Here is a 19,612-nt window from a genome sequence, read left to right as displayed (position 1 = left end):
GGAACTGATTTTTTAGTGCCGCCGCGAGTTTGGATCCCGCTCCACCAACTTTAAAATTTTCTACTTCTTTAGTGTCTTCCCCCGGTGCGGTGCCGGCTTTCCGCTGCAGTGAAGCCCTTATGCAGTCGCTTAAAATAAAACATTATTGAGGTCACTTGAAAATCAAACGGCTCGCTAAAATGCAGCGTTTGGGCTGAATAATAGTAATCACTAACTCCCCGAGTCTAAAGTGAACGATTCCTGTGGTTGCCATTTTAGTGCTCTATTGCTTCCAATCTGCCAAAAAGTGGTTGTCTTCCTGCGGTTGTCATTTCAGTGCTCTATTGCTTCCAATCCGCCAAAAAGTGGTTGTCTTCCTGTGGTTGCCATTTTAGTGCTCTATTGCTTCCAATCCGCCAAAAATTGGTTGTCTTCCTGTGGTTGCCATTTTAGTGCTCTATTGCTTCCAATCCGCCAAAAAGTGGTTGTCTTCATGTGGTTGCCGTTTTAGTGCTCTATTGCTTCCAATCCGCCAAAAATTGGTTGTCTTCCTGTGGTTGCCATTTTAGTGCTCTATTGCTTCCAATCTGCCAAAAAGTGGTTGTCTTCCTGTGGTTGCCATTTTAGCGCTATATTGCTTCCAATCCGCCAAAAAGTGGTTGTCTTCCTGTGGTTGCCATTTTAGTGCTCTATTGCTTCCAATCCGCCAAAAGTTGGTTGTCTTCCTGTGGTTGCCATTTTAGTGCTCTATTGCTTCCAATCCGCCAAAAAGTAGTCTTCCTGTGGTTGCCATTTTAGTGCTCTATTGCTTCCAATCTGCCAAAAAGTGGTTGTCTTCCTGTGGTTGCCATTTTAGTGCTATATTGCTTCCAATCCGCCAAAAAGTGGTTGTCTTCCTGTGGTTGCCATTTTAGTGCTCTATTGCTTCCAATCCACCAAAAAGTGGTTGTCTTCCTGTGGTTGCCATTTTAGTGCTCTATTGCTTTCAATCTGCCAAAAAGTGGTTGTCTGTTCGTCCGAAGCCTGCTTCTAGTACGCGGGCCACCTTGGACATGTGACGCTGTGACGTCATCACAAGCTGCCTATAGGATTGTGAGCAAACTGCCCACCGTAGCAGTTCAATTTAATTAGTCACGAGAGATTCCTCAGGAACAACATGGGTCTTGCAAGCCGCAGTGGCGCATAGCTTAACCGCTGCACCCCTGTGCTTGAAGCGGAATCAGGTCTCCCAGGTATCTGTGAATGTAAAGAATGACCAATTCTACCGCAGTACAAGTCTAAAATGATGCAATAACATGCAAACTTACATCATATGACATATCAACCAAAGTAAGCATGTTCAGGCCAAGCAACAGCATAGAAAGTCAAGATAAACTATGCGAAACAGGACCAATGGTGCTAGCGCACGATAATTCATGGTTAACCCCCAAGCGAAACCGCCCATGATTTTTTTGCTTGCACGTCTATGCCTTACTCAAACGCTGAGTGTCAATTACCTACCATGTCTGCTAGAAACTTGGTTCATAAAATCAGGTGCATGATTACGCGGCCACAGGTCATACCAGGGACAGAAATAAACCAAGAGATGCTGATGTTATTTGGAGAGCAGTACAACTTTTTCTGTTTTAGCACATCGTACAATTTAAGGCGGAGCGAGCGATGATTCAGACCAAGGTGGTTAATATGATGCTTTATTCTCATGGTAAGACTGCAGTGGTCGCCCTTGCCCACCACAATGCGGCACCACTTTCCTATACCACAGTTCCAGAGTAAATAGAATATAGAAAGAAGATATGACTGTACTGAATTACAGTGTGAATAAAAAAATTCCATGCCAACGCCGCCAACAGGGTTTGATTTGACAATGGAATTTCGCAGAAGCGTTTTTTGCGCTGTAGCCACTTCTGTGAAACCTCACTGAGCAGAAATCTGACTTCGTTCCAGGAAAGAAGGCCTAGAACTTGGGAATTCAACAGCCTTACTGGGTATAATTTCTGCATGTTTTACTCTCCACTCTGATCATCCAACAGAGTTGGGACTGATAATGAAAATGTTGACTACGGTACTAACATGGTTCCCGTTGGACTGGCAGCCACCCGCACGGGCCGGCTAGAGGCCCCTTAGCACACTATACAGGGTGTTTCACCGAATAATTTACACAGTTTCTAAAAAATGGTTTTTGAGTTAAAAGAGTGCTTTTTCGACGGTGTAGTACATCACAACGACGGAGGTGTGCTGCACCCGCGTTTTGTGTTCACCTCGTGTACCTCCAGAGAGGAGAAACTACGTCTTCCCCGGGATCTTCACCCTAAGAAGTAGCGCTTTAAAATGGGAATGCATAACCGGCACAGGCAAAAGTGTTAGCCCGGAGTACAGTTTGGGCCACCACCCTCGCCCTCGAATAGTGAATTCTGCCCTTTCTCACCCTCACCCCATCGTGTCTTCCCTCCCTCGCCCTCACCTCACAAATTTTCATCCGCCCATCCTCCCTCACCCTCACCTCACCGAGTGAAATCCTCATGAGGTGAGGGTGAGGACACCCTCATGGGGGTTCGCCCTCGTGAGGATGCTCATCTCTGCCCACAAGCCCCTCATCACACGTGTTCTTGCACATTCAAGTTTTTTTGACATCAAACAATGCACAGAATGGTGAGCCTTGACAAGGTGATGTTAAAAATCAATTTATTTCCCATCAAAATACACATTTAACATAAAGCATCCATGCAGAAAGTCCTTGTTCGTACGAAAAAGTTTGTGATGGGAGATACAGCAAGTGGGAGACTGCTCATTACATGCATGAAGAGCATGAACCAAGGCTTAAAATGCTGCGCATAAGCCAAGCAAGTAACATGAAACAATAAGGGCACAGTTTGCATGTATAAAACATGACAGTAATCAGATGCTGAGGCCATGTGTGCCAATACGCAGACACAAGCGTGACTAGATGCTGCTTTAACAACCTTTCTGGCCTCCTTCAGCAGACTTAGATCAGCACCATGTTCTAAGGACACTTCAAGTGGCGCACAGGCTTGCTCCTCACGAAAGGTGGGCACATTTCTTGCACTGCACTGCCGCTGGACTACTTAGGCCAAGGAAACAAAAGGAAAAATTTTAAATGCGCTAGGCCTTGCACTGAGACCAGGATATCCAATCATCAACCCAGAATAGGCAGCTGGCCCACTCAGTTCAATAAATGCACAAATCCATCATTTCAGTCGGAAGAAAAATAATTCCATGACACATGATGCCAACTGCTGGAAGGACAGCAGAAACTTGTGATCAGCTTGGGCAGAAAAACTGGCCAAAAGGACAGCATTACAAGGAATGTCACTATAGCGTGTACAAAACCAGTACTAGCAGACGAGACAACGCTGCATATCACTGTTCCCGAGTTGTGTCAAGCACAACTTAGGATGTCCACTATGCATTCCAGACTGCATATATTGCATCAGTGTGCATGATCTGGAAGCAAAGCGTGTGGCTTGCCTCCCAACACCCAGAGCTGCTGCAAAAAGACAAACGACAGGTGCACGTAGCAGCTAAAATTGTATATTGAAAAACAAAAAGTATGAGATAAACCCGCTCCTTGGGACTGACATTCCAGCCCTGAGCCATTTTAGTAGCTGCACACGGAGAGGAGTGGTCGGTTATCCCTACTCAGAAGACAAAAAACAGTGAGCACATTTACCAAACACTGTGACAGCTCAGAAGTTACTTGTACTGAAACTGCAAGACAAACACTTTTCTTTCTGGTGGACAGTGCTGGTGTCAGGCAGAGGTGGAAAATTTGCTGGGCACTTCCTTTAGTGCCTGACACCAGCAACAAGTCCTCTTAGGCCCTTCATTTAACTGTGGATGGCAAGCAAGTGCACAGACCTGTCTGTCTTTATCAGAAGCAAAGCCATGAACGCCTCAAAATGTGTTCTCATTAGTGCTCATGAAAGGCATGGACAAAGACACAGACAGATGCAACGTATACTAGGCATCACAGTTTACCTTCGCACATCCAGGAATGCGAACTCTTTTTCTTGAAAGAAGAATAGACGGGGTGCCGATGCATGAGCTCCATGCATGAGCCATTACCTCCGCTTCAATAATCTCTCTCGTTATTTTGCTCTGGTTTTGGCCAGGATTTTGCAGCCGGGAAAATCAGGTTTGCATGCAGGTTTGTGCTTGCAATCGCGGCAATGTTTCGTCACAAATCCTGATGTGGTGTAACTTAAAATGCTGCGATTGTGAGTACGAACCAGCCTGCAAACTCAATTTTCCTGGCAGCAAAATCCTGGCCAAAAACCAGTGCAAAATAACAACGGAGATTATCGAAGCAAAGGCAATAGCTCATGCATGGAGTTCATGTATCAGCACCCCGTCTAATCTTCTCTCAAGAAAAAGAGTTGGCATTCCTGAATGTGCGAAGGTAAACTATGATTAAGGTTGCAGGGGGTCCGTATTTTATACGACCTGCTTGTGTTTGTTGTGTGGTTGTACCGTAATTATTCTGGCACGCTCCTGGATAAAATTTAGCCGTAAGTTCAATGCCTGTCTCCTTCTTCCTGTCTGTTTCTCCTGGTGCACTGCTCCTTAATCATGGTAAACCAACTAGCCCAGTCTCCCGCTTAACTAGCTTGTGCAAGCCCAGCAGGCCATCATATGCAAACCACCCTGGCAAAGGCACCTCACAGTCAGTTCCGAGGTTTGCTTACAGCTTTGAAACATTGTTGCACGATGAAAAATCCATGAATAGGAATGCAAAAAAAAACCTTACACGACACTCTGAGGAAAGCCGTGCACGCCAAAAGGATAAGGCACGTGAAAGAAAACCCACGTGGTTAAAATATATGACTGAAACATATACGTATATACTCGTGTAAGGGCCGCACCCCGAACTTGGCAGCCGATAATTTGAAAAAGGAAAAGTAAGCCAAAAGCATAATTTTGCCCATGCAGCACATTACGCTGGGTGGGAGCTGACAGCCTGCATACACTCGGTACGGCCACGCACGCGTCATCCCTCTCGCCAGGCTGCGCCTGGAACCGCAAACATGTAGTGCCTCAGCGCTGCTAAGTCGTCTTGTGTGCTCGGCGTTTGCACCAGAAATGCTAAAAAGTTGGGGGCACTTAAACTCCGTGTTTAAGGGTGCGACGTGATAGCAGTTCCCCTTTCCCACAGACACGGACACTGTTAACTCTTTCACAGCCACAATAATTATGTGAAAGAGCACATGACATACACATTAACCTCCAGTTTAACTAAGCTGTATGAACGTGCCTGCATGGAGCAGCAGCAGCGAGTCTGACTCGCATCCTGAATGTCAAGGGTTTCCTTCGTGGGCTACATAGGTACGGTCACTAGGAATGCAGCGTAGTAGCTCGAGAGGCGCCGCTTGTAACATGAGTCGTCAGAAGACAGCGGCCGACGATCCGTGCGCTTGTCATGTTGCTCGTGGTTGCTCCTATCGCTGAAGATGGTGTGTCTAGCGCCATCTATGGGAGCCTCTTTAAAAGACACCTTTTCGATCAATCTGGATTTTTCTGTCACGCCAAACACCGTGTTTCCCGCGACACGGGGTGCTTATGCTGTGGTGTAAAACGTTGCGCTGCACAAAAGACCACGATTGGGAGTACCCATGCTAGAGGCACGTTTTCTTGCGCCGTCATGTCACCTGCCAGGCTCAGACAATACGTGCTGTAGTAGAGCACCATTCACCCAGTGTTGCTATGCTAGGCCTGCTTCACATCAAAGGCACAGCGAAGATGCTTTGGATCTAGTCCCGTTTACTATAAAAGGTCTAATTGTGTTACCTGTTTACAATCAAACAATAATCTCATGTTACAGTGTTCGTATAATTTACTTATACAAGGCCTTCGACACAGTAAAAAGCAGGCCAGGCGAACACCACCGCACACTGACAGCCGCTGCTCCAAACCACCGGCAGGCACCATTACGGTCAGTCAAATGCAAGGTCTTCTGAGAATTTAGATCTTCACTTGAATCACATGACTTTGCCACTCTAAGCTGATCTAGCAACCTTTTTTACTTACGTGATGTGGTTAATTCGCACCGGTCGTGGGCGTGTGTTTTATAATTATGGTATAATTATACTTTCAATGCATTACGTATTTGAAGGATTCGCCGGGATGCATAATCGAGGCTCTGCTGCAGTCAGAAAAATTTGACAGAAAAATATCGCTTCCGTGTAAGGCCACATTGGAAAAAAACTGCAGCCCTTACAAGAGGATATACCTTTTAAACAAGCAGAGGTTTCAAGCAGCCTATTTCAGAAGAACACAGTGAACATTTAAGCAATAAAGGCCGAGTTGGTTTGTGTTGGCTCGTGTTGTGTGTCTTATTCTTAGTCCTTGTTTTTTGCGCTTTTACATTCAGCATGGTTCAACATTTTAGCCATGGAATAGGGAAAGTGGCGCTGCACAGACACTACAACCATTGGCATTGTCTAAAAGGCTGCAGAGATGACAAGCGGATTACAACACTGCCATGGAAGACCACTTCCGCAAGAGGATAGCTGATGCTTAACCAAGTTCCATTTCCCTAGACGTCTGATAACAGTCCACCAGTAGTCATCAACCGAGCTCTCTCACAAGCCATTGCAGACGCTCGGCTAGCCACTGGCCAGTTTCAATGCTACACATGCTTCTTTGTGGATTGAAATTATTAAACAGTGATTATTAAGAGGAGGTCCAGACAGGACAGGCACAGTGTGTAAGCTGAAGACCCCAGAATACTTTTGATTCAAACAAAGAGAGTTAAAAAAAGCAGGTGTTAACACAGGCCAAAGTTTCAGATTCAAACGTGCTGCTCTCATCAAAGCCCAGCAGGTACAGCTGGGGGGGGGGGGGGGGGGAGTAAAAGTAAGGGCAGCCACAAGAAGAGCATCGTCCCTCTGGGCAGCGCTCATCTTGAAGCTTGTTTGTGGCACTATTGAGGGAATGTGAGTGCACATTTCATACTGTTTAGCAAGTGTAGGCATCAGCCTATGGCTGAAAGGAGACATGCAACACCACCATGCAGCCCACAGGTCCAATGTGTACAAAGAGCACAGCTGGGCACAACAGGACAAAAGGAAGCAAGCAGACAGCCACAAGTGCTCAGTGGCAGCCCATAGAATACCCTGAACAATCTTACTAGTATACACTGAAAAGGATTGTGCTCATCAGCTATGCAAAGAAGCTAACAAGTTTTTTAAAAGAGCAGTGCAGCCAAGAATAGAAACGCCCTTAATCCCCAAAGCTGCTCAAATGGCATCCAAATGCCCATCACATGATCGGCACATTCGTGGCCCTTTGCAACTCATGCAAACCTGACTGTCTTTCCCCGGCTTTTTCCCTCTGTGAAGGACGGCGCCGGCTGATCCGGCAACGCGCCTTTACCTTTTCCCTGCTGGTGGCACCTCTGTGTGATGAAGAGAGAGAGGCACCATGGGCTGACCTCCGACCCTCCTCTCCCCACTACCACTTAGTGGGGAGAGGAGGGTAGGAGGTCAGCCCATGGTGCTCTCTCTCTTCATCACACAGAGGTGCCACCAGCAGGGAAAAGGTAAAGGCGCGTTGCCGGATCAGCCGGCGCCGTCCTTCACAGAGGGAAAAAGGGGGAAAGACAGTCAGGAACAGTTCCTCCTCGCTGTTCTCAGTGGCTCTGCTGGTTTCTGCACTCCACCTGCTACTTCAGAGTCAAGCCAAAGCGGTTCAGCCGCTGCGTCACTTGTTTTGTGGCTGCTTAGTGCAGCTGATACGCAACCCAAACTGCCATCTTTCGATCCCACAGCGTGCACTCTGATGCAATCAGCCTGCCATGCTTGGTCGTACCTTCTAGCTTCTACCGACTTCATCCTTCCAGTAATGGCTGGCACCGAACGCGTGAGAGCTCAGTTTAACCGAGTTCATCTGCACTGCTGAGATGTTGTTACGTTTGCTGCCAGGATAGAGCGCACAATTCTGCTGCGAGTGCATGCAGTTGGACATTTCAAGACGAAAAAATGAAACAGCCAGTTCCCCACACCATGAGAGGGTTAGTTACTGGAATAATAGCAAATACGGTGCCAGTGGGGTTCGTGTCTCAGTGCCCCTACTGCCATGCAATTTTGTAAAGCTTCAGGACGACCTCCTAACAGGAGCTACAACAATTGAGTAAAGGATGATGGCAGTATAAGCATACAAGCAAAGGCACCTCCATTTCAGTCTCCATATGAACAACAGAACAGAGTGTGACGTGGACTGCTTTAACAAGAGCACAATGGACAGACAAAAGAAAGCCTCTCAGCAGAGAAAGCGTTAGCCAGGAGAGTGCCTTACATATAATGGAGAAGCGTCAAGTGCCAGTCGGCAGTGGGCCTAGTGTTCCTATGTACACAAGCCAAGGCAAGATTCATGCAGTTGCCCTCACACCTTTTCTGAATGCACATTTCTCATCACAACTGCCATCAACTGTCTTTGAACAGTCTCAATTTCAGCTGATATAAACAGTGGCCTGGATAACGTCAAGGTTGTCACACACCAAAGATGTGGGAACAAGTAAAAAAAACAGAGCTGAACAGACAATGTGATTGCATATTGTGTCAACAGTGTCAGAGTTGGTCATACTGCAATTTTCTGACATTTTCTGCTGCCCACGCATGTCACAGGCTGCGTCAAAATTCCAATCCCAGCTGAACTGTTCTTCCATCAGAGGGCTGACGCAAAATATTAGCCAGTCTGAAGTGGTCACTGCTCAGGTGCAGGTTATTCGGCTGCAGTGGGCGGCTTCTCTGTGCCGGAGGCTTCAAGCAGAGAGAGAGAGGTTCCGGGCCTGTGTTAGAGGAGAGGGATGGGCCAACAGAGCAGAGAATCCCAGCTGCAGTTAGTCGTTAGTGGGGTGCAGTGAAAAGAGCATGCTAGGCAACAGGAAAACAATGCACAAGGCTGTTAATAATGTAAATGTGCTGCACGACAACACAAGTTATTTTCCACACTGAGGAGTGGTAGGTGCGGCATACGTTTCAATTCTCTGTGCAATGCTGCTTTATAGCACTGCAGTGTGCTTGTCTGAATCACAAAATGTTTTCGTTTCTTCTCCAATAGAGCTGAGCCCTAATATATCGAACCCGGCTACTTCCAGTTATTGGCTACATCAAACAGAGAGATTAAAACCTGCATATAAGTATAGGAAAGTGGCGCTAGTCATAGGATAGTGTCCCAAAAGATAGTGCTCCTTCGAATGGCACTCATCAGAGAAGGGTTGGCACTAGAGCTGGCATCGCCAGTGCTGTGGAGCCACGTAGCGAGGTGAATGTGAAGTGAGCCTCATTGTATGCCACTCCACATTGCTGTCACAAGGCAACGCAAAACCAACTGAGACCTAGCGGCATCACACAAGCAAATCTGCACAGACTAATCATCAAGCAAAAAAAAATAATAATAAAAAAGACGCACTCAGAAATGAACGCGGCTTGATTAGACAGCATAACAGTATGCAACCTGCAACGTGGTCATGCAAAAGGAAATTGAAACTTATTAACCGACACAACTGGCAGCTAGAATAACGTGATGGGAAGTAGAACTTCATTACTGGACTACCAAGAGACTGAAAAATGGCAAAATTACCCCAAGATCGTGTTATCAAATGCGCCCCGAAAAAGGAAAAACTTAAGAAAACGGGAAAATGAGGTGAAGAGGACAAACAGTAAACAACCCATGACAAGCGCAGTCTCAGCACACAGCACACAGAATGGAGGCTGTTTAAAAAGAAAAATTACCAGTAAGGCGCCAGTTGGCATCTGAAATCGGGGCACAGTTGGACAGATACGGCTGGCCAGTGCCGTGATCACCGCAGCCTGGTAGGAAGGCTATTTTTTGGCCTAACAACAGGGGCCCTCTGATCATCTGCCTGCCCGGAGTTTCAGTGTGCACGGGTTACAATGCACCATGTAACAGGCGGAGTTTTCATACGGTGGCTTACTCTGCTGGTAATCCCACGACTCATAGCCCCTTCTAGAGCCCATGCGAAATTCCGCAAGTGGGCTTTCCCATATCATAGCTGACCAAAATGAGAGTGCCATGGGTGTGGGTTTTAAGCATGAAGCCCGTTATGAAAGAATCAAACAAAAAAACCTGTGCTTTCGCATTGGGATTGTTGACCATCTTGTTTTCATCAAATGGGAAAGCAGTGTCGAAATGCGATTGGTCTGCGCGATAAACGACGGAGAAGCAAAAGCTAAGAGGGTGCTTTTGTGCTTAAACTTTGAACTCGATCTTCGGATAATACGCCCAAATGCTACGGACGCTCAACTTCATACAAGTTGGGGCGGCACTCGGTTGGTGCCAAATATTCCGGTGTTTTCAAATATCCATTTCTGGATTCAAACATGAACCAAATAACACACACGAGATACATATTTAAAATTTCGAATATTCGCACACCCCTGGTATTTCCACATTCATCTAGAATAGTATAAGGAAAGCATTAAGCTGCAAATCATAAGGCTATAAAGGATACATAGCAGCTGCCTACCACAATGCGGTATATTTCCTTTAACATGAACCGATGAGGCCTTGTAAACCTGTAGAAAAATTTATTTCCGAGCTAGTTGGTGCAGGTTCCAAGAGAACTACAGCCGACACTTTGACGCCCCACAGGGAAACAGACATGAGGCTGGCTAACAACCGAATGCAATTCACACAGACAGGCATACATGATGGTTTGAGGGAAACAGAGGGGAAGGTCTGATGTGTAAAACGGGCAATCAGAAGTAGCCGCCCACAGGGTGAATAACAAAACGATAGAAACACTGAAATCCAGGGGTAAAAAGAGCCATGTCGGAAGATAATACTGTGCAGAAATAAGCTAAAATAACATTGTCAAAAACGAGAGAACAGCATGAGACGGTTACAAACACACAGCCACAAGCATTTGTCAGGAGAATGATGCGCTAAAGTTCAAAATCGATAAAGAATTCAGATACCCTGTACAATTTTATCAGTAACAGACTGGGTGCTAATGCAGGCTTTGCTATGATGGGCGGTCGCCACTACTTCCAAAACTTGGCATGCTAGCTCGTCGTTCATTTTGGCAAGTGAAACGGAATCATGCAAAGCGACCACTTGTCTCCCAGTGTTTGCAATGCTTGATGCCTGCTGTCTTGCCTTCACATCCCACAGGAGCAGAGCACCCACTTCCTGGTGTTAAGCCACACGTGTTAGCAGTCCTGTGCCAAGAAGCAGTTGACGCCATTCACGGCAGCCACACAGGCAACCCAATGGAAACAACCTGGGTATCGAGCAAAGATCTTGAGTGAAATGTTGCTTGAGTGGTATAAAGGCATTCCCAACAGCACAACAGCCAGCTCATCATCATCATCATCGATGGAAGGAGGTGTTCGAAAGCCAAAGGTTGTCATCCCGTGCACACATGGGCTCAGCAAAGTGGTTGTCTGGAAATGTTGGTCAGACAAGATATAGACCTGAAGCGCAAAACCAGACAAGGACGGCGAAAGAGACGAGAGACAAGCGAGCGCTAACTTGCAACAATTTATTGTGAACCACGAAGCAGCATATAAAGGCTAATCGTGGCCAGTCATCACACATGCACAGTCCGTAACCAATCACCCTTTACTATTCCCCGCACCTAGGAAAGCTGTTTCCAAGTGCACAAAGGTGAACAACAGGACAGCGGAGCTGAAGTGGCAGGTTGGCGTGGTCTACAAGTTTCCTTTGTCATGCAGAAGAGTCTATATAGGACAGACCGGCAGACGCCTCAGTGAACAAGCTACAGAACATATAGGTCTCTCGAGAACGCTTCGGGCAAAAACATGCCTCAGCATTGCAAGCTTGCAGGCAACGTCTCGAAGATGAAGACTCATGGCAAGATCAGACCCCTTTCAACGCAGCAGAGCTATGCGAGCTATTACACTTCTGTCTCACTAACACCTATTTTACACATAATGGCAACTTTTACCAACAGACTTTCGGCACAGCAATGGGAGCAGCAATCTCGGTGACAGCGGCGAACATCACGATGGAAGTCATCGAAAACAAAGCCCTAACCACTTTCCAGCCACAACCAAAAATATTTCTAAGGTACGTGGACGACTGTTTCTATGTCCTAGAGCGCAAGGGCATGGCCCTTTTTCTGGACCACCTAAACGCCATTGAACCCTCAATCAACTTCACTGTTGAGGAAGAAACCGACGGCTGCCTCCCATTCCTGGACACCACAGTAACCCGTACTCTGACTGGCCTTATATTTAATGTTTACCGCAAACCTACGCACTCTGGAAGATACTTACATTTCAGTTATGCTCACCCAGTCGCTCACAAACGGTCTGTGGTTGTCTCCCTGATGAGCGCCTCCTCTATACTTTCTGTGCCTGGGCGAACGCTCTCCTCAGGCCGTCGGGCGCCGGCTCCACCGCCACTCGCGGGTGCCGCGTGGCGGTGTTGTGTGAGTAGAATACACTAGGTGCGTCGGGTGCCTCCGCTCTCCTCGAAAATACGAGAAGCTGGGCTGGCGCTTATCGGCCGCGCGCAGTACAATTCTTGCTTTCGCATTTGCATGCGTGTTTAACTGCATTCATGCTTTCCTGAGGCTTTTTCAAGTACGTATTCTGCATGCAATCTGACCCTATGTATTTAGAAGCGCTACAAAAAAAAAGACATGGGCATACCCGTGAATTTCTCACAGACGAAACGTATCAGGCGATTCTTATCACTACCTATTCCACAGTGGCGTGTGTCAAATATCTGCTGACAGAAGAGAAATTATTTTTCATCCCCACCCGAAAATTCAACAGCGATCCAATTGAATCCCTGTTTGGTAGTTCGTGAATGTCATCCGGGTGTAACGACATGTGCTGGATGTTCGGGCTGCACTGTCAGGTCTCGGAAAGCTACTGAAAACCATGATCGCTGCACCTAATTCAGCATCCAATATTGCCTACAAAAAAGGTGCTTCCATGTCAAGGCTCATACCCGCTGATCTCCTCTCTTCTGCGCAACCAACCTCTACTTGAGCTCCAAAGCCTCCCCTGACGTCGACTGTGCAAGCAGCGCCGAGGCTGTTGAGAGCAAGACTGGTGCTTCAGAGGCTTACTGCCACAATTTTGCCACAGCACCTGCCATCGCTTCAGAACTCGGCTACCACTTATGTGGGTGGTTACATTGCACGAATTGTCGGCGAGCATAAGGATTGTGAGAACTGCCTACTTTGCGGGTACGAGGCTGGTTAGCAACCGCCACTCCTTCAGTTCACCCGCAGCCAAGACCGAGATTGGCTGTTCTACCCGTCAGATCAACTTCTTCGTTCTCGTCACATTAAGAGCTTTTGCTGACCACGCCCTGCAGGAAGATCAGACCTTGCAAAACCCTCTCACTGCATTAGTAGAGCACGCTGTCCCAGCTCTAGCTTTGTGCTTCAAAGTTGCTAAGTGCAAGAGCAATGGCAGCAACGAGCACAGGCTCATGAATCGGTTCTTTTCCTGAGGACGCTCCTCTGCAACTACGCATTCAATGTTACTGACAAGCATGACGTAGTTAAGCATTTTGCAAAAAAGCCCCCTTCACAAAGTATGCGAAACTGTGAGAGTGACATACAGTTTACTGCCATGTCGGAGTTGGACTCTACAATAAATGCTTTTTTTTTTTTTAGTTGGAGTAAGTTTTGAGTCACAATGCACCGATATTGCATACATGAACCTCTATATCTTTTTTTATTCGAAAAGAGTGCCATGATGCATAAGCTGAAAAAGGGGAAAGAATGCAGGAGATAGAAAGTTAAAAGGAGTGAAGACCCGTTGCGCTGAGGTAGTCCGCGCAGTGCTATCTTCAGGAAGATGGTGCAGCGCCTCACGTTACATAACTGATGGCACTGACAGCAGGGCGCATTTTTCGTGCGTACCGCTCAAGTTGAGCGTCAACTCTGCGACTCGAGAAACAGTACGTGCTGCAAGAAGTGCGCGGCTGATCAAATGATGAAACCACATGGCACAGCTCCACATTTTCTGGCGCCAGCTGTGGCTTCGGTGTCGCTTTGGAAGCAGTCTAATGGCTTTACGTGCTACTTAGTGCATGCCTTTCCGACTTGCGTCGTCTGTTACATGAGTAAACAGCCCGCAAAGGAGCTTTTTCAGCACCCAAGCTTTCAGTATTAGCTGCTGCCAAACACTGCTTTAAAATAACGACCCTCAGACAAGCAAACTTAAAGGTGACAGAACAATTTTTCACGAATTGGATTCAAGCAGGCGCGCGCTGTCATATCAGCGCAGCAGACGACGCGTGAGCGCATTGCACAGCGATAGCCGCAAACGACACGACTGAAATGGGCCGGTTACCCTTAGCAACAAGTGCTTCCGAGCTCCCTTTTAAAAAAGTTTTGATTGTACTTGAAACAACATGAACGCAGTTGAAAAGTGAACGACAGAACAGCTGCGAACCGTCTGCATTTCTATGAGTGATGGTGATGCGACGGGCGTCCTACTCCGGTGGCGGCGAAAGGCCGTACTAGCCCTGACGGCCGGCTCCCATTGTTCGCCTCTCCTTTTCCCAGGCACAGAAAGTATAAAGGAGGTGCTGCCCTGATCAACCCTGCCAGACAGGTCTGCATTCAAGATGCCAATCTAAAGAGCAAAATGAAAAAAATAGAGTCCAATCTGCGAAGAAACGGCTACCCTCTTTCCTTCATCAGGAACACCAAAAGAAGAATGCCAGCAAAACAGTCTGCCTCCGAAGAAAGCAAGAGCACGGAAAAACTGAAAGAAAAATAAGCTCCTGTCCCATACGTAGCGGGAATTAGCGAAGTGCTTGCTTGTATTTTCCGCAAGCATGGCATCAACATCGCGCACGTCCCCGCTGGCAAGGTGCAAACAGAACTGGTGAACGTGAAGGACAAGCTCCCTCGTGAAAGATCTCCAGGTGTTGTGTATGAAATTGACTGCGCCGATTGCTCATCAATATATATTGATGAAACAAAGGACTTCAGAAGACGCCTGAGAGAGCACCAGAACGATGCCCGAAACCAAAAAGTAACAACGCCATCGCCGAGCATGTGCAAGAAATTGGCCACGAGATTACCTGGGATCAAGTAAAGATATTGACAACAGAAAAGAACACATCAGCCCGACAGAATCTTGAGTCTCTTATCATACAGACATCGTCTAACACACTAAAGAGGAACGACGGAACTCTACATCCTATTTATGCTAAATCATTAAAAACGCTACTGTGTGCCACAAAAGAACAGATCTGTACGCCGATTGCTTCATAGTGAACAAGAGAGCCGCAGTGGTACCGAAACGTCTTTCCATCCTTATTGACTTTGGCCAGTGACCATTACTCCTCATCACTACGATTCCTGACCAGACGGTATGCCGTCAAACCCTCGACTACATCGCAAGCATTGTCAGCCGAGTGGACGCACTCCCTTTTTGCACGATTCCATTTTCCGAGACAAAAAGGATGACAAGCTAACACAAAAAATTTGGAAAGCAGTGGCAATTCGGATACCATGCACAAATTTATCATTTTCAAGCTGAGCACATCACTCCTCTGACCAATGCCTGTGGTTATACAATTTTAACTTTCTCGTGATATAAGCACTTTTGTCTGGCCGAGTTGGTTCATAGCAGCAATTAAAGGAACAAACTTGCACAAAGGGATTGAAGAAGAAAGAGACATGACAACTCTGTCTTGTCCTCACGTCGTCGCTTTCTTCTTCAACCCTTTTGCACAAGTTTATTCCTTTAATTTCTTGCTTTTTAACTCCCCCCATTTTTGGACATGTCCACCTTATCAATGCACAATACTCCCCTTTACACCCATGGATTTTAGTGAGTTTATCTTTTTGTAATTTCATCCTGTGAAGTGACTACTTTAATTTAGCTTTCCTTTCCGTTTGCATCATCCCACTGTATATGTGCCTGTTAGCTTGAATAAATTTGACTTGTTAGCCAGCCTCGTGTACATGTGTTTTACCCTCTGTGGCGGCTGTAGTTATTAAATTTGTGCTCACAAAACAAGCATAAATGAGGAGCAGTTCATGTGGAAATTTAAGAACTAAGAAAAACACACTTTTCAGAAATGCTACACGAAACACCTTTAATCAAATGCCTAGTCCCTATCGCAGATTCCTTTCCCAATTCCTGCTTAAAATTGCTTTTCGAGCAGCTGGATGTAGAGGCCCATTTTTGGCTCCTGTTTTGTCTCACTGCCGTCTTTCCTCGAACAACATGCTGCCAAGGCCAAGAGCCACTGGCCCCTCATTGGAGTGGGATGCTAGCCACCATTCACGCTGTGCAGCAGGATGGCTCTTGTAAACCAATTATTGTTGGTCTACCACAATGCACCTTTACCACGGAATTTAGCTCCACAGAGTTTCTCTTGAAAGCAAAAGTTTCAGGGCGTCCTGAATCAATATGAAAGCATGAGCATGCTCAAGTCACGGAGGTGAGGGGACACTGGCCTTAAATTAGACTTCCCCGATCTTAAATTTTTCTCTGCCTGCGATATACCGATTTATTACCGTGCGTTCCTCAGCTAAAAGAGAGCACATATATTTGACAATTTTTCAAAACCAATGCAATTCTCAGACCCCAAGCTTTATTTGAATGCATTTTTCAGTGCAAATTAGACAGGACGCAGGAAAGAGACACGTGCAAGACAACGCTGTCTCTCTCTTCTACGTCCCGACTAATGTTGCAACGAAAAATTTCATTTGAATTACAGAGACCAACTACTTTACTCTCCAAGCTTCACCTTTTAGTAGAAGAGAGCCCTGCAAGTCTAAATACAGTAGAATTGAAAAAAATCTGTATTTTATCAAACGTTTTTTCTGCGTGCGTGAGTGTATCCTCACTTAGTATAAACATAGCAGGGTCGGAGTCAGAAAGGAAGCAGCAAATACCCCCAAGCTGATGGTGCCAACCTATTGCTATGACTTTAGGGGGCCCTTACCCACGACTCCATGCTTTTGTGGTGATGCAGCGGAGGCTAGGCAGGAAAGAGAATGGTCCTTTGCCCCCATGGTGCGAGAACAAAGGACCTTTTCTTCCCTGCCTGGCCTCTCATGCACGACTTTTATCCGACTGCAGAAGAACAGCACACACAACTCTGCCCACTTCCAAGCATCTTATGAAGTGTAAAGCAAGACTGACTGACTTCGTGGGTAATAAGCACATTTAATTAATTCGCACAGCACTTACACGGCTACTCAACCTCACTTACAAAGAGCACACCTGAACTGACACGCATTATGAAAGCATGACAACATACATATTGCTACTGCTCGTCTAGCTCCAACTCACACACACGCACTTCACTGTCCTTACCTATCGCAAAAGAGGAGCACAAACCAGACAACCACAAAAAAAAAGGGTGACGACAACACAAACGGTATTTCACAACTAAATTTTATTGATAAAATGCACTTTTATACCAAGTCAAGAAACAACCAACAAAGAAAAAACCCAAATAAAAGCAAAATCTAATCGTGCCGTGAACCACAAAAAAGGTACAGATGTGAGCTGGCATGGAAGTTCTTTCCTATACAAAATTGTTGAAGGTTCACTTACACAATCAGACCCTCTTTTTGCTACGTGGAAAGCCTCGGTTATTTCGTGATGAATTTTCCTCATGCTCTGCCCAGAGTGGCGGCAGCAGGCAAGATTACACCACGATCATCTTGGCACTGCATGTGGCCCTCACAGCAACGTAACTTTCTGTGACTGGTGCCGCGTCGCGGATCAGATGACAGAGTTTCTGTGGGCAACAGACTCCTCATCTGCCGGCCCGGAAGAAAAGACCACCTCCCCAGGAGAAAGTGCCGCACTACCGAAGCAACATTTCAACACTATACAACTTGGGTTAAGGTTCACCTTCCAGTCCTCCCCATTTGAGAAGCTCAGACTATGCCCATGAGCTAGTTCGTTCATGGTGCATTGACGAATGTTTCAATGTGGCTACAAAAACTGCTCTGATGTAAAGACACAAGTCTGATGCAATATCCCCTCTTGCTGGCTACCTTGTGTCTTCTGGCCTGAGATCGGTGCTGACAGATAAAAGAAAGGTTCTTTGCTGTACTCCCAGATAGCAAAGCTCAAAAAGCCGTACCTAACAGCTTGAAAGCATTTCAGTGGAGGTTGCCGAGTGCCTTACTCAGAAGTTTGAACCTCGATGCCGGTGTCAGGAAAGCTAAGGGCTTGCAGCTGGATCTTTGATGAACCAGCACAAAAAGACAACGGACAAGCAGAAGGCCAACGTAGACTGAAGTTGTCTTTTTGCGCTGGTTCATAAGGATCATGGAAGACCAAGCAGCAGAAGGTTACTCGCAGCTGGGCTTGTTTTTCTCCGCCAAAACACACAATCCCTTTCAGGGTAGCTGTATCCGAAAGGAATACCTTGCAATTTCGAGTGCAAAGTTTTTTACTCAGGAGGTTGTTGACCCCAAACACTGAAAGGATCCACCCTTTATTCCCCGACGGTTCAGCACAGATGTGCTTCATTGACTTCTGCATGATCCACACATCAACTGTGTACTTCCGATTCCAATGGGATTTAGAAACACATCTGGTATGCCAGTTGATTTGGTTTCAAGCCTACTTTTGTTGATTGGTGGAGCAAATTCTTCCTCCAAAAAACCAGCATACGTATTGGGTGCCGAGTTGCCCCAGTCTTCGTGGCATTTCTCAGTCATATTGACAAGAGCGCTACAGGCTAATTTTTCTCGATTGGTGCTATGTCTATTCTGACATGAGCATGGTTATTTAGTGCTCATACCACCTTTTTGATTCCTCCACTGCGTAGCAGACATTTTAAAAGTGTTCAGAGAGTACGGACTGGCACCAAGGTTCACATCTGATCTGCCTGTTGAGAATGTTGTCGCTCTCTCTTGAAAGCCGGCATGTGTGCTGGAGATACCATCCCAGGTCACTGAAGGGCTTGCTTCACTACTGTTCTGGGCCTTTAAAGGGTGTTAAAAATGGTGCCGTTTTCTCATGCCTTTAACCAGTGCTCTCATAATCGTGCGCAGAAGGTTTTCTTGAAAGCTTCAATGACCAAGTTAGAAGATTAAAGGCTGCTGGTTACACTGACAAGCTCATAAGGTTTTCCTGTGAAAAGCTAATTAAGTGGATGAAAGGGCTCTCCACTAAGAGTCCACCTCAAAACAAGAAGTGTGTCGTTCGGCCATATGTTCACCCATTTTCGCATGGTGTTATGAGCATGGAAAGACAGTAGGATGTCGATGCAGTAGTATCTGCTCCAAGAAATCTTGCATACCGTCTCGTTAGCAGAGGAACAGCCAGGCAACAAGGATCAAGCTCTCATAGATGCGTCAAGCACCAGTTTTGGTACATGCCTTGCAAGATTGGGGTTGTATATCACGTGCCCTTGAAATATGGCAAGTGTAATGTCAGACAAGCTGTATGTTGTGTAAATTATAGATTAAAAGAACATGAAAGTTCCTTGTCTGATTCAAAGCATTTGCTCGAGTGTAAATTGTGTGATCCCATTTTCAATGATACAACCATTTTGGCAACGCACAGGGATAAGCGCACATGCGAAATAATCGAGGCTTTATGCATAGCAAAGAAAGGGCCCATTGTGTAAGTGAGCCTTCAATTATTTTGTATAAGAAAGAAATTGACTTCCGTGC

General features: G+C 46.3%; 2 protein-coding genes across 4 annotated transcripts in view; one reads left to right on the top strand and one right to left on the bottom strand.

Annotated features, from left to right (window-relative positions):
• LOC144127807 (uncharacterized) overlaps nt 1-19,612 on the top strand; it is a 1,292,097-nt gene that overhangs the window by 762,440 nt on the left and 510,045 nt on the right. The window lies entirely within an intron of this gene.
• pck (Claudin superfamily protein pickel) overlaps nt 2,630-19,612 on the bottom strand; it is a 52,640-nt gene continuing 35,657 nt past the window's right edge. The window contains exon 5 of one of the 2 annotated variants that reach the window (XM_077660743.1): nt 2,630-8,782. In XM_077660743.1, the coding sequence (XP_077516869.1) occupies nt 8,716-8,782 (67 nt within the window). In that variant the 3' untranslated portion in view covers nt 2,630-8,715. The remainder of the gene's footprint in view (nt 8,783-19,612) is intronic. The other variant, XM_077660744.1, reaches the window with a different exon arrangement.

Source organism: Amblyomma americanum, chromosome 4, assembly GCF_052857255.1.
Source record: "Amblyomma americanum isolate KBUSLIRL-KWMA chromosome 4, ASM5285725v1, whole genome shotgun sequence".
NCBI lineage: Eukaryota > Metazoa > Arthropoda > Arachnida > Ixodida > Ixodidae > Amblyomma > Amblyomma americanum.
The sequence above is the reverse complement of the archived record's forward strand: the minus strand, read 5'-3'. Positions and strand labels throughout refer to the sequence as shown.